General features: G+C 39.7%; 1 protein-coding gene across 4 annotated transcripts in view; it reads left to right on the top strand.

Moving 5' to 3' along the window:
• YEATS2 (YEATS domain containing 2) overlaps nt 1–15,477 on the top strand; it is a 109,700-nt gene that overhangs the window by 72,736 nt on the left and 21,487 nt on the right. For all 4 annotated transcript variants that reach the window (XM_059920616.1, XM_059920619.1, XM_059920618.1 and 1 more), the window contains 5 exons: nt 5,714–5,972; nt 8,156–8,317; nt 10,615–10,760; nt 11,537–11,695; nt 14,708–14,884. In XM_059920616.1, coding sequence (XP_059776599.1) covers nt 5,714–5,972; nt 8,156–8,317; nt 10,615–10,760; nt 11,537–11,695; nt 14,708–14,884 — 903 coding nt within the window. The remainder of the gene's footprint in view (nt 1–5,713; nt 5,973–8,155; nt 8,318–10,614; nt 10,761–11,536; nt 11,696–14,707; nt 14,885–15,477) is intronic.

Genomic DNA, 15,477 nt, shown 5'->3' on the forward strand with positions numbered 1-15,477 from the left:
ATCTATTTTGCTTCACCTAGAAATACATGGTATTACTGATTTAGGCTTTTGAATCATGATAGCATTTCTATTTATGCTCAGAAGCTCTGAAAAGTTTCTGCTTTTTGCCACTTTTGCATTTTGCACACCTACTCACCCAGTAATACTGAACAACTGTATTGGCTTTCTTGTCACATTGCCACCTACCTAATGGCAAGGTAGGACCAAGAGAAAATGGGTGGGTTTGTGCTAGAATGCCTTAAGTGTAAAGGTACCTGATAAGAAAAGCCACAGTAGAGTGTGAAAAAACTACAGAGAAGCAGAACATGAGACAAGACATCTATCCCAGAAATTTACTACATGCTTTAGACTTGAGATAAAGAGCTGTCTGCAAGTACAGGGTGTCCCTGGTTATTGCTGAGGTGCAGTCAGAGAAAGTATGCCAGAAAACAGAAGTGTGAACAGAATGGTACTGTTTCACTTTCCACACAACTTTGGCACAATAGAAACACAGCTTATCTCTTTCATAAAAGTAGAGAGCGGTGCTGCTTTTGACATGAAAAGAGACAGCTGAGGAATTGGTGGTTCATATGGGAAGGAAGCAGTGTGGTGTAGTTAAAAGAGCATGAGCTTGTTACGCATCTCAGATCTCAGCCACTCATTACTTGTGTGAGCTGGGCATATTTATCTCTCTCAGCCTTGTTTTTTCATCTAGTAAAAGGAAATAATACCCTTTGCCTTTCAGTGCTGTAGGAGAATTAGAGATCATTGTATATAGAGGACCTAGTACAGAGCAGGTGCTAAATAAGTGATAGCAGCTAAAGTTATGTGAGGACGAGTCCTATGTATATATGCGTGAGTACCATGTAATAGTGACTATCACTGAGAACTAAATCGTAAGTGGCTGTATTTTTCAGCATCTAGAGGGAAAAATCACATATACAGAGTCCTCACCTTCAGGTTGCTAAAGTAGATTCTGACTTGCAAAGGTATGTACAGGGCACAGGGAGGGCAGGAATAGAAACACCAAATCAAAGCATGAATCAAAATTAAGTATTTATAACAGTACAGAATAAAGGTGAAACAAGAAGGAAATTTGGAATGCGGAGAGCAGTGCTGTGGGAGGGGAAGAGGAGAACAGTTGGTAGGTGATTTCAGGTTCTAGGCCAAAATGTATTTAAAAAAAAAAAAAGACTAATTTGGGGTTACAGTGTCCTACTTAATAGACTTCCTTGTGGTGTCATAGACAGCTGTGCATAGGGTTTTCCCCAGTAGAATGCCAGACTTCCTCATTCTCCTCAGTGTTTTAGAATAAAGGGGGGTTGTTTATCTTGTGAGCAGTTTGCTCTTGGTGGACAAGCTCTGCTAGTAAAAACTGCCCTCCTGTGGCCAGCATGGTTTTGTTTTATTTGGCTCTCGGAGGGATTAGGTGTGTCATATTCTGGACATTTTGAAGCAGTTGAGTGTGAGGATAGAGGTTGGCACAAGGAGGGAAAAGCAAGTCAGATGCATGGGATTGGAGGAAAGAAATTAAAATAGGTACATGTATGTATTATTTTCCTTTTTTAAATTGAAGTATAGTTTGTGTATAATATTATATGTTACCAGTGTACTGTATAGTGATTCACAATTTTTAAAGGTTACATTCCATTTCTACTTATAAAATATTGACTGTATTCCCTGTGTTGTACAGTATACCCTTGTAGCTTATTATATACCTAATAGTTTGTACCTCTTAATCCCCTACCCCTATATTGCCCCTCCTCCCTTTCCTTTCCCCACTGATAACCACTATTTTGTTCTCTGTATCTGTGAGTCTGCTTCTTTTTTGTTATATTCACTAGTTTGTTGTATTTTTTTTTTAGATTCCACATATAAGTGATATCACATGTATATATTATTTTCCTTTAAGATCTTTGCTTTCTTTATTAATTTAGGAACATGAAAATAGATTATGTGTAATTTAGCTTATGCAAGGGATTATTAAGTGTGATATATTTAGGAAATGTAAAGACAGACGTCTTAGAAAAAAGTTCAACTAATATAACAAATTCCCAAACCAGGAGCTTAAATAAGTTTACTTCTCTCACACATAAAAGACTGGTAGGCGGTCCTGGTGTGTTGGTTCCACAGTCATCAAGAATCTAGACTCCATCTCGTTGCTCTGTCATTTTCAAAATTTGGTTTTCAGCTTGTGGGCTATGATAGCCACTTCATCTCATGCCACCATGTTCACATTTCTGGCCAGCAGGAAAAGGGAAGGGAAGATGGTTTGGGGAGAGCATAACCAAAAATTTCCACTCATCACTTCTGTTCACATCCCTTTAGCCAGAAATGAGATGTCAGACCTAGATGTGAAGGAGTTGGGAAATATAGTCAGTATTCTGTGTGGCCATGTCCCTAGCTGAAAATCGGGGGTTCTGTTACTATGAGAGAGAAGCAAAGAATACATATTGGGGTTCAGCTGGCAGTTTCTGCCATACCTTAAAAATAATTTTCTGGATTAAGAAACTTTTTTTTTATCAATGCAGAGAAAAGTTCTTGATTAGTAAGAAGAGTTTGTGTATCTCCACATCTCTAGGGGGAATGAGTGTGCCCAGCTCTGTAGCTACAGTAACGCTCCATGTTGCCTATATAATGAGGTTCATACAGTCAGAATAAAGAGATTTGGATAATCATCAGGGATTGTTTTACCCAGGGCAGAGTAGCTGGGAGTTTTCTCTTCTCCATTCTAGATGAACTTATTTCTCCCCCCCACCCATTGGTTCTTTGATTGTTTTGTTTTTTCCTTTCTTTCCCTCCTTCCTTAAACTTACATAAAAGTGCAGAGACTATTGTAATGAATCCTACATGCCCATTATTCCGTTTCAGCAGTTACCAGCATTTTGCTAATCTTTTCCTCCTAGAATATTTTAAAGCAAATACAAGATGTTATCTATATATTTTGATTTCTGTTTGATTAACTGGACCTTAAGATCAAGGTCCTCTGCCCTGGCCAAATGCTGAAGATAGTGACAGATGTTAATCCTTTGGCTTTCTGTCCTGAGTCTCCACGTAGTCTCATAGATCACCATTCTTTAGTTCATAGTAGCAAGTGTTGTGCTGGCTGCAGCTGTCATTTACTGTGTACATCATGCTAGCTAGGCACTTTATAAACTTTTTTTCATTTATGCCTCATGATCTTATGAGATATTTTATAGATGAGGTATCTAAAGCTAAAGCTCAAAGGGGTTAAATAACTGTGCAGCTACTAACTGATGGAGCAAAACTGGGAAAGCAGGTCTGACTGCTTATAAAAACCTATACTCTTTCCTCTGTGATACACTGGTTTATAACAATTGATTAGGGGACCATTTTCTTTACATCAGCCATATTATCCAAGCACATGACAAGTGTATTTTACTATATTCACATTCTTTGAAAAGGAACCATGTATGATTTAGTGATTATTTAACTTAAAAATCCCATTCATCAGTTGTTATATGGTTTGTCATTTTGTTCTACCTTAAGTAATGCTATTATTTTTTAATTTGGGAAGATTCTAAAATTTCAGTAAATACAGAGAATAATATAATCAGTATCCACATATCCTCCACTGTGAATTAACATGTTCATATTTTTTTTTAATTAATTAATTTATTTATTTATTTTTGACTGTGTTGGGTCTTCGTTTCTGTGCGAGGGCTTTCTCTAGTTGCAGCGAGCGGGGGCCACTCTTCATCGCGGTGCACGGGTCTCTCACTGTCGCGGCCTCTCTTGTAGCGGAGCACAGGCTCCAGACGTGCAGGCTCAGTAGTTGTGGCTCACGGGCCTAGTTGCTCCGCGGCATGTGGGATCATCCCAGACCAGGCCTCGAACCCATGTCCTCTGCATTGGCAGGCAGACTCTCAACCACTGCGCCACCAGGGAAGCCCAACATGTTCATATTTAATTCAACATTTTTTTCTCCAAATAAAATATGACTGATAAAGTTGCAGTCCACTTTGTTCTTCCCCAAAACAACAGTCATGAATTTGGATGTGTAGCTTGACAGTCCATACTTTTTATTACATAAGTAATAGCCATAAGTAACATGTAGTGTTGTGAATTTTGAAGATTTACATAAAAGATATTTATACTCATATTTTTCTGCAACTCCCCTTTCACTCAATATTTGTATTTGCAAAGTCTGTTGATGTTGATATATATATAGTTCCAGTTCATTCATTTTAACTAACAAATGTTATTCCATCGGTCAGTCTTATACCACAGTTTATCTATTCCTCTGTCTATAGACATTAAGCATATTTCATTTTGTAGACATTAAGGTTACTTACAATTTTTTGTAATTACAAATAATGCTACCTTGGACTTTCTGTGTATGTTCCCTTGAGCACATGTCTAAGATTTCTCTGGGATATATCCCTACCAGTAGAGGGTGAATTTTCAATTTTAGTAGATATCCTAGTACTTCTCTGGAGTGGCTGTACAAATTTACCTTTCTACCAGCAGTGAACAAAAGTTCCTGTTTCCCCATATCCTCTAGCCAATTCTTGGTATTATCAGGCTTTAAAATTTTCCCCTCCAATCTGATGGTTGAAAAGTACTTTCTTCTTTATCTTTTTTGCCTTTAGAAAGCAGATCTTTTCTCATTCTTAAAAAAGAATGTAAAAGTCTTTTTATCTAGTTTCTGGTGAGAAGTTCTTTTTATGAAATAAAGAATTGGGGAGTGTGAAACACTGCCCCAGTTTTCCATGAATTAAGTTGTTTCTTCTAATTGAACATTGTACTATTGACCTTGTTTTAAAAGAGCTCCGAAGTATTCTTTTACTTGAAAGAATTTACGATATTTTCAGAACTAGGTATTTCTAACTTTCATTCTTTGGGTGCTGGGATCTTTTTTTTTTTTTTTAATTGAATTAAATGTTTTTCTAGCTTACACTTTTTCTTTTTTAATGAAATGTCTACCTTTAAGGAAAGGAAAGATTAGAAGGTATAGAAAAAGATAACTTTTCTTAAAAATAAGTTGGAAGAGGTGTCACATGTTTTACCATATAATAAATGACGTGGATTGTTAGATGTTCTAGTGATGAAGAAATATTGCCTCAGATGGGGATAACACAGAAGGGATTACTGAAGAGGTGATATTTAAAAGTATGTAGTGGAGTTTATAGTTCATATATGAGAATGTTTATTGCAGTTTTTTCATAATGTGAAGTTTAAAATTACCTAAATAGTTACACAGTAGTGAAATATTTACTTAGATTATGGTATATCTATTCTAATACATTATTTTTTGGTCATCTCAAAATGTTGAAAAATAACAACAGTGGAAATGGTTGTAACATGATGTTAAATTTAAAAATTATAAAACTATATGTATCCTAATCTTTGTTTCAAAATGTACATTTAAAAGAATCAGAAGTAAATACTACATTAAAAATATTAAGAGATTATTTCTGATGAGTATTTTTTAAAAAAACACACATATTACTTTTTATAATTAAAATAGGTTATGGATAGTAGCTGGGGTTAAGACAAAAGCTGTAACATTTTATTGTAATAATATCCAGACTGTGAGAAATACTGCTGTTCACATCATAGGTAGCATTCCTAGATGATTGAATTAGACTCCATGTGTTGTATCTAGGGGTTTGCTTTTGTTCTTTGCTGGAACAGAGTGACTGTGCTGCTTTAAGACCTCTCAAGGGACTATGAGAAGAAGCACTGCTGGGTTCTCCTCTGTTTTGAACAGGTTGTTGGGTTGCCAGTTGGGTCTACCCTACCTTCGGCAGTGAAGCAGGCAGTGGCAATCAGTGGTGGCCAGATCCTCGTAGCCAAGGCCAGCTCGTCTGTCGCCAAAGCAGTTGGTCCAAAGCAAGTTGTGACCCAAGGAGTTGCCAAGGCAATTGTGAGTGGAGGTGGAGGAACCATTGTCGCTCAGCCCGTGCAAGCGTTAACCAAGGCTCAGGTCACTGCTGCTGGCCCTCAGAAGAGTGGATCCCAGGGTTCAGGTAACTGATACTAATCGGGGGCCCTTTCAGCAGCAGCCCCTTCCAAAATGCTCTGTGCTAGTGATTTTATTTGCTATTTGGTTCTCTCTAGGAAAACCTAGTGTGTTGATGTTATAAGGAGTATATAAAAACATGTTAATCTTTTTCATGTAACATTTTACATAGAGGCCTGTAAGGCTTTTGCTCTAAGTTGTGCGTGCGCGTGTGTGGGTATGAGCAGGAATAGTAAAAATAGAGGGTATTTCTTGATACTGCTCTCAAGTCTGAAGAATAATTCTCATTTGTCCTTATTTCCATGTTGCGTTCTATTTCAGACTTACAGTCTTGGTATGGTCATTTGCCAGCAGCATTTTGAGATACTTGACTAAGGCATTCTCTACTAAACAAAAGTTTAAACACTTTGAATGTGTTTTAGTCCTTAATGTGTTGTTTCTGTGAGTGCATGAAGAAATATACCTCAGGCATTTGATATTTACTAATTTTTAAAGGTCTTGATGAGGCTAAAGAATGGTAGCAGTGAGTTGGGAGGGTAGAAGGGTAGTGGAGGTCCAAAGTAAAGATTTCAGAGGTGAAGAATTGCTGCTGATGACAAAGTTCTTTTGTGGCATTAAAAATGAGTGTTTGAGATGGACCAGAAGAAGTGATCTTTGGAGTTTAGAAGATACAGCAGCTGAGAAGGCAGAGAATTAAATAAGTCATCTATAGTGTTGTCACTGAGAATGACAGCCCTTAGCATAGAGCACAATACTTTGAGTCCGGAGTCCGCCTTCAGCTAATGAGGGGAAGTGACTTGGGAGTTCAGTAAATGAGAACAGAAAAGAGAGGGAGATGGTATAGCTAAGTAGGAGCCTCAAAAGAGGCAGGGCTTTTTTTTCTCCCCCTCTGGAATGAGTGGTGATAATGGTCTGAAAGTCAAACTGGAGAGCAAAAATGTTCCTTTCTTGGTCCTAGCCCTCTGATATTGAGGTAAGACAGAAAACAGCCCGTAGTTAGCGGCGGGGGGTTGGGGGGGGTTCTGGGGAAGTCTTATCTTCAGAGGACTGATGGGTTTAATTACCACAAAAAGAGATAATGTTCAAGGAGGTTGACGTTCTAGAGGGTGTAGTGATCACAGCAGGAATTCCTGGAGTGGGGTGCATGGTGAAAGAGTCAGGAAAGGAAGAAAGCATGAGGAGATGGGCTCAGATCAAGGACCGTGAGCCGTGTGGAGATGGGACTCCGGGTGCGGGTGGCAGAGAGGTCTGCAGTCCTGGCCTGGCTGCGATGCACAGTGGTGTAAGATGAGATTACTTCCGGTCATGATGAAGAGGGATGGCCCTCAGTTTAATATCAGTCCCTGATATTGGGTGCAGCTTCTAGGGTTCCCGCCTCCCAAAGCTTTGCACAGTGAAGTGGTCCTGAGGGGGACTACTGTAGCAGGCGGGAGGAGGCTGAGAGTCCTTTCCCTGCGGGACTCACGTGGTTCCGTAGGCTTCAGTTCCTGGAGATTCGAATACAAAGTAACTGCAGAAAGTTTTCATGTTTAGAGGTTTCACAGCCATGTGCATCGAGAAGTAAATTCTAAGCGGTAAGTGAAAGCTGTTTGACATAGGTGAGACTTTTAAAAGATGAATTATAGTTTCATAGTGTATGTGCCAGTTGTTGACTGTAGCATTTTTTAGTTCTTAGAAAGTGAGGAAGACTAGAAGTCTTGTTTCAAATCAGTAGATTCATCGTTACTAGAAATTGACTATAAAGGGGCTTTAAACAAATGAGAAGCAAATGTGTATTCATCCATAGAGAGGATGATTATTTTATTGATTGTCTAAACAACACTACTTTTGAGAGTTAAGAGTCACTATTAATAATTATAGTGGGACGTAGGTATAAATTGTAATGGCTTTGGGCAAACCAGGACATATGGTCACTCTATTTATATACAGATATAAGTTTCTTTATAGTTTGTAGCAGGCTCTTCTAGTATGTAAATATTTTAATTAGCAAGATAATGAAAAATGTCAGCCTTTAAAGCATTGTGCATCTAGGAAGCAAACTGTAGAGTTTATTGTTTGTTAGTGTTTTTGAATAAGTATTTTACTACTCTGTGTATGTTTTAATTTTAGAGATAGCATTGCCCTCAGCTCCAGTTTATCTTAATGTTTTTCCTCTTTCTTTTTTTCCCTGTATTCCCTTTACCATTTTAGTAATGGCAACGTTGCAGCTACCAGCCACTAATTTGGCCAACTTGGCAAATTTGCCTCCTGGCACTAAACTCTACCTTACAACGAACAGCAAGAACCCTTCAGGAAAAGGCAAACTTCTGCTGATCCCTCAAGGAGCCATCCTGCGGGCTACCAACAATTCTAGTTAGTCCATCATTAAATCATTTGGTTCTTGGGTCTCTGGGTACGTTCATCTCATCCACCTGAGGGGCAGTTCTTACCTGTTTCAGGAAGCATTTTCATAGCTCTGTTTGCTCAAATGGATTTAAAACATACACACATTTTAACTGGAAGTGGGTTTAAATAATCATAGTATTAGGAGGTGACACTGTTGTCTTGGATTTATCTGCTCAGAGTCTGAGTTTGGGAACAAATTACAGTGAAGAGGTATGGCTATTGAGGCTGTGTTGGGAGAAAGCTGTATATGTGATCTGGAAATAAAGAAGAGTTCTTCCTGTCAGTGGTATCTGAAAACTGGTGACACCTGAGAAGATTGCTGGAAGCCTGTTTTTATTTTGAAGGGGATGGGAGTAGGATTGGAATCAAGTGTCTCTGCTTGCCATTATTTAGATGTGCGTCTTAAGTTTGCTAGGTTTGGAGATGGCAAGAGAAATACAGGCTCAGCCTTAGTGTGTAAGACGTAAAGCCCCAAGGAAATTAGGTGGTTTATCTAGGCTTATATAAACTTTTGCTTTGACATATAGAGAAAAGCAATTTGGGTAGTGTTGAAAAGGAAAGGGTAAGAGGAATTATTTCCATCTGAGTCAGATGTATAGTTGGTACAGCAGTTAGGTTCATTTGAAATTAGTCACTTGCCAAAATGCAATGTTGTAATTGTAATCAAGCAAGGGCTCGTGTGCCTGTGGTACAGAAAACCATTTCTGACAGTGGGAGTTTGCAGCAAAGTAAGGGTTAATTGCAGGGCAGCAAGCAAGGGAGTGGGAAACAAGTCTCAGATCCACTCCAACTTGGTCTTTGAGTTCAGGGTTTTTAAAGGGGAGGAACAAAGAAGCTGGGGTTAATCATCATCTTGTGATGTTTCTTAATCATAGTTTTGGGAGTCAGGATGTCTCTGGTTTACATTTCTCTGGCCAGGTGGTCCATGGCTCGGGGTCTGTTAGCTTATCTTGCCCTAGGGAAACAATCTTGAGTTTTTACCTTAGCGATGTTATCTACAACAGCAATTTTAGTACATTAATGATGTTGTTAACAATGGCAGGTTTAGTCATCTGACTCTGGTTGATTAATGTTCAGTTAGCACAGAATTGAGGTCAGAGGGGACAAGAAAGGGAATAAAGTTTTGGATAGAGAGATTAATCATAAACTCAGCAGGGGAATTTGGTTTTAGGGGGGGACTCAGTTTCAAAAGCTAGTCAGCCGTTTTGTTTACCGACTGTAATGGGCGATTTCCACTCTTACCCTGGTGTTTTTTCCTCATACCTAAGCAGTGGTGTATCAACAATTTAGATATGTAAGAGAAAGACAATGTAAGTCTTCAAAAATTCATCCAGAGAGCTACTTAGAGTTTAGTTTATATATATAATGTCACCAAAAGGGAAGTAAAAAGGGTACAAAGGCTTTAAAGTGGAATTTGAAAAGCAAAAAAAGACCTGGAGTCGTTATAAATATGAGGAAAGTCTTGGTTTTTTCCAGAGCAGGGGGGAGATGGAAAAGAGAGAGTACTGCAAAATTACACTAAATTCCAGCAGTTTCACTGAAATTGAATCAGATGCCAGAAAGTTTGGGAGCACTTCTCTGAGCACACTTAAGTGTTGGTTAAAAATACTTGGTTAGGGCTTCCCTGGTGGCGCAGTGGTTAAGAATCTGCCTGCCAGTGCAGGGGATACAGGTTCGAGCCCTGGTCCGGGAAGATCCCACATGCTGTGGAGCAACTAAGCCCATGCGCCACAACTACTAAGCCTGTGCTCTAGAGCCCGCGAGCCACAACTACTGAAGCCCATGCGCCTAGAGCCCGTGCTCTGCAACAAGAGAAGCCACCGCAAGGAGAGGCCCGTGCACCACAACTGAGAGTAGCCCCCGCTTGCCACAACTAGAGAAAGCCCGCGAGCAACTACGAAGACCCAACGCAGCCAAAAATAAATAAATTAATTAATTAAAAACAAACAAACAAAACACTTGGTTAGAAAATGTATCTGACTGTCGATCTCTCACAACTAAGCTAAAACACTTGCAAAGATAAGTTCTTCATTGTAGTACAGTACTCAGAGCTGAACTAGTCGACCATCATTCAGTCAAACGTAAATATATTTCAGTCTTCAGCGTTAGGAAGTTCTCACTCTTGTCACGGACTTGTATATTACAAAAAAAGGAGGAAAGAAGGAAAGGGAAGAAGTGGAGCCTTAAGGGAAACATCTCTCTGGGCTCATCTGTTTTTTCTCTTAAGCCTTCTCTTAATACTTTGTCATTGGTTGTGTTTTCAGACCTCCAGTCTGGCTCAGCTGCCAGTAGCAGTGGTGGCGGCAGTGGCAGTGGAGGAGGAACCGGAGGAGCCCAAAGCCCTGCCGGCCCTGGAGGGATATCCCAGCACCTGACGTACACATCTTACATCCTCAAGCAAACCCCTCAGGTCTGGTCATTTGTGACTGGTATCTTTTAAATCAGTTATTTAATGACTGCCTTTAATTATAGTGGATTTACCTTTACAGCTCTGGGATCAGGCGTCAATACTAACATTTTAGTCATGTTATAAATCTGTATTATTTTGGGTTTGCTTTGTTTTGAGAGAAAAGCGAGTGGAGATTCAGAAGGACTTACGTAACTTATCCAAGATCTCTCCGCTAAGCCTAGTGGTAGGGTTTGGATTTAAACCCAGATCTTTCTGAAAGATTTTTGCTATGCTGTTGCCTTTCATGGATTTGGAATAGTATTAATGTGCAGTTGAAAATTTTCTCCTAGACGTAACCAGAGAGATAGTATCAAGTTATGGTTTGGAGTTCATTGGATTCAAGATTAGGAACAGGTTTCTGCCTTCTCTCTTTCCCCTTGTCGCTGGTCTTGGCTCCTCTCTAAGGAAGGGAATGGAATTTTGGTTCTAGATGTTCTTAGTGAGAGAGTGGATAGTTATCAGTCTGAAGTATTAAATCCAGCTATGAGGGGACTAGATTGTAAAACTTGAGCTTCCAACAGCCTACTCTGTAACTCCAGTGCAAAGTTTGAGAAGTGGGGATAACTGTCGGTAGTGACACTGAGAGCAGAGCTATTCTTTTTAATCATTTTGATGAGTTGTAGAATTGAAGGGTAACATTGTCGTTTATAATATGGGACCTTGTGATTTAAAGAATCAGAGCAAGTCATTTGAACTTAACAAATTACTGATCAGGTCTTTATTTGTTTGTAATTCAGGGCACGTTTTTAGTTGGCCAGCCATCACCCCAGACATCTGGAAAACAGCTGACTACGGGGTCAGTGGTCCAAGGAACACTGGGAGTCAGCACATCCTCTGCACAAGGACAGCAAACATTAAAAGTCATCTCTGGACAAAAAACCACTTTGTTTACCCAGGTAAATACACACACACACACACACACACACACACACACACACACACACACACAAATATTTACAGCTTGTCTCTTTCCAAATTATTGTTACCTAAGAAAGTAAGCAATAAAATAGTATAGAAAAATAAGAAGAAAATCTTAAGATTTGGGAAAATATAAGTAGAATGAGAAGATAAGACCAGAGAGTTGTTTAGATATGCAAACAGTAATGTCCTGTATACTTAATAAAATTTGCCAAAGCAAAATGAGAACAATGATCAGTTATAAAATTCACACCATTTGTGAGAGAAAAAAAAAATAACCACATAATATTTTCTTAGAAGAAACAAAGGTTTTCTAGACACTTCAGTCTAAAATTTCTCTGGAGGGACTTCATATAGGAGATTCTGAATAGTGTTATAGGTGATTTCAGCCACAATATCAATATAGTAAGTAAATGCTATAGGGAGTTTGGTGTATGTTTCTACAGCTTCTTTAGTATAGGTGGAAGAATAATGACAGGGAATTTTAACTGGGTGAGGGATATCATAATCATCTGCAGGAGAATCTATAGCTAAATCTCAAAAACTTACCAAATGAAACAAAGTGTAGAAGGATACAGACAGTGTGGATATCAACAAATAATGCACTTTTTATGACTGAATGTAGATCAGCAGTTCTCAAAGCATGAAATGGTATTGGATTTTTGTCAAATGCTTTTACTGTGTCTATTGAGAGGATCATATGGTTTTTCTTTTTTAGTTTATTAATAAGGTGAATTACATTGATTGTTCAAATATTAAACCAACCCTGCGTTCCTAGAATAAACCCTACTTGGTTGTGATATGTTATCCTCTTTTAATGTATTGTTGAATTGAATTTGAATTTTTTTTTCATAGTAATCTTTTATTTATTTATTTATTTTTATATTTATTTTTGGCTGTGTTGGGTCTTGGTTTCTGTGCGAGAGCTTTCTCTAGTTGCGGCAAGCGGGGGCCACTCTTCATCGCGGTGCGCGGGTCTCTTCACTGTCGTGGCCTCTCTTGTTGCAGAGCACAGGCTCCAGACGCACAGGCTCAGTAGTTGTGGCTCACGGGCGTAGTTGCTCTGCGGCATGTGGGATCTTCCCAGACCAGGGCTCGAACCCGTGTCCCCTGCATTGGCAGGCAGATTCTCAACCACTGCGCCACCAGGGAAGCCCTGAATTTGAATTTTTGCAAGGGATATTGGTCAGTAGTTTTCATTGTAATTTCTCTCTGGTTTTGGTATCAGAGTAATGCTGGCCTCATAAAATGAGTTGGAAACTTCTCCCTCCTCTTCACTTTTTGGGGGGAAGAGTTTATGTCGACTTGGTATTATTTCTTCCTTAACTGTTCAGAATACACCAGTGAAGCCGTAATGGCCTGCAGTTTTCCTAATTGGGAAGGTTTTTAACTACAATTTCAATTTATTTAATAGATATATTCATAAGACTGACTATTCACACTATTTTGTCTTAAGGAGGTTTGGTAGTTTATATCTTTAAAGGAATTTTTTTTATACATCTAAGTAGTCGAATTTCTTGGAACAAACTTGTTCATAATTTTCCCTTATCCTTTAATGTCTGTAGAATCTTTGGTAATGTCCCCTTTTTCATTCTTGACTGTGATAATTATGTATCTTCTCTTTTTTTCTTGATCAGTCTAGCTAGAAGGTTTATCAACTTTATTGATCTTTTCAAATTACCAGCATTTGGTTTCCTTGAGTACTAAATTCCCTTTGGTCAGATGCTCTTTGCTGTTTTAAACAGGTATGAGGCCCCAGAATTCTTTAGGCAGTTCTTTAAAATCTTAGCTAATTTCTTCTAATCCGCTCATGTTGCAGCCAGTGCAGTGACTTTCTTTCTGTTCTGCCACAGCTAAGATGTTTGCTGTTGCCTTTTATTAAGGTATAATTTACATAGAATAATGCACAGATCACAAATGTGCTGCTCAGGGAATTTGGACAAATGTGTATGCTCTTGCAAGCACTATCCCAGTCATGATATAGAGCATTTCCATCACTCTAAAACATACCCTCATTTCTCTTTCCAGTTTTTTTCTATCACCATTTTTCTTTCTCTGTCACCATAGATTAGATTTTTTTTTATTTTATTTATTTATTTTTGGCTGAGTTGGGGCTTCGTGGCTGCACGTGGGCTTTCTCTAGTTGTGGTGAGCGGGGGCTACTCTTCATTGTGGTGCGCAGGCTTCTTATTGCGGTGGCTTCTCTTGTTGCAGAGCATGGGCTCTAGGCACGCGGGCTTCAGTAGTTGCAGCACGCAGGCTCAGTAGTTGTGGCGCACAGGCTTAGTTGCTCCACAGTATGTGGGATCTTCCCAGACCAGGGATCGAACCCGTGTCCCCTGCATTGGCAGGCGGATTCTCAACCACTGCGCCACCAGGGAAGCCCCATAGATTAGCTTTTGTCTGTTCTTGAACTTCATATCAACAAAATTATATAGTATATAGTCTTTTATGTTAGCTTCTATTGTTGAACAGAATGTTACTGAGATTTACCCATGTGTGTATTGATTATTCTTTATTTTTGTTATTTTTCTTTATTTTTGGCTGTGTTGGGTCTTTGTTGCTGTGCGCGGGCTTTCTCTAGTTGCAGCAGGCAGGGGCTACTCTTTGTTGCGGTGCACGGGCTTCTCATTGCAGTGGCTTCTCTTGTTGCAGAGCACAGGCTCTAGGTGTGCGGGCTTCAGTAGTTGTGGCACGTGGGCTTGGTAGTTGTGGCTATGGGCTCTAGAGCGCAGGCTCAGTAGTTGTGGCACACGGTCTTAGTCGCTCCACGGCATGTGGGATCTTCCCGGACCAGGGCTCGAACCCGTGTCCCCTGCATTGGCAGGCAGATTCTTAACCACTGTGCCACCAGGGAAGTCCCCTTCATATAGTTTTAATTAGCAAGACTTTCTTGGGGATGCACTATTTGGGGGGTGTATGTAGGTAAGGATTAAATTGTGCCTATTAACCAGGGTAACTTATTACTCCAATCCATTTTATTTCTGCAGGCGGCCCCGGGGGCACAGGCATCTCTAATGAAAATATCTGATAGCACATTGAAGTCTGTGCCAGCCACCTCACAACTCTCAAAGCCTGGAACCACAATGCTGAGAGTAGCAGGAGGAGTTATTACAACTGCCAGTTCCCCAGCTGTAGCCCTCTCAGCAAATGGTCCTGCGCAACAGGTGAGAAGTAGCATGATAGTGGAAAACCATAATGAAGCATAAAAGCAGTAAAAATGTAAGATATTCATCAGGCATACTATTGAATGTAAGATATTCATCAGGCACACATCAGGGCCATATTACTTTTTTTAAAATTCAAATATAATTCACATACCATAAAATTCACCATTTTATTTTATTTTAATTTAATTTATTTATTTATTTTTGGCTGCGTTGTGTCTTCCTTGCTGCTCGCGGGCTTTCTCTAGTTGCGGCGAGCGGGGGCTACTCTTCGTTGTGGTGTGCGGGCTTCTCATTGCGGTGGCTTCTCTTGTTGCAGAGCACAGGCTCTAGGCAACTGGGCTTCAGTAATTGCAGCATGCAGGCTCAGTAGTTGTGGCTCCACGGGCTCTAGAGCACAGGCTCAGTAGTTGTGGCACACGGGCTTAGTTGCTGTGCAGCATGTGGGATCTTCCCAGACCAGGGCTTGAACCCATGTCCCCAGTATTGGCAGGCGGATTCTTAACCACTGCGCCACCAGGGAAGCTGTATAGTGAGTTTTTAATAAAGCTCATATTATTCCATTTTTACATTCTGAGATTATGTCCTCTTAT

This window comes from Balaenoptera ricei, chromosome 4 (assembly GCF_028023285.1).
Source record: "Balaenoptera ricei isolate mBalRic1 chromosome 4, mBalRic1.hap2, whole genome shotgun sequence".
In the NCBI taxonomy this organism is placed as follows: domain Eukaryota; kingdom Metazoa; phylum Chordata; class Mammalia; order Artiodactyla; family Balaenopteridae; genus Balaenoptera; species Balaenoptera ricei.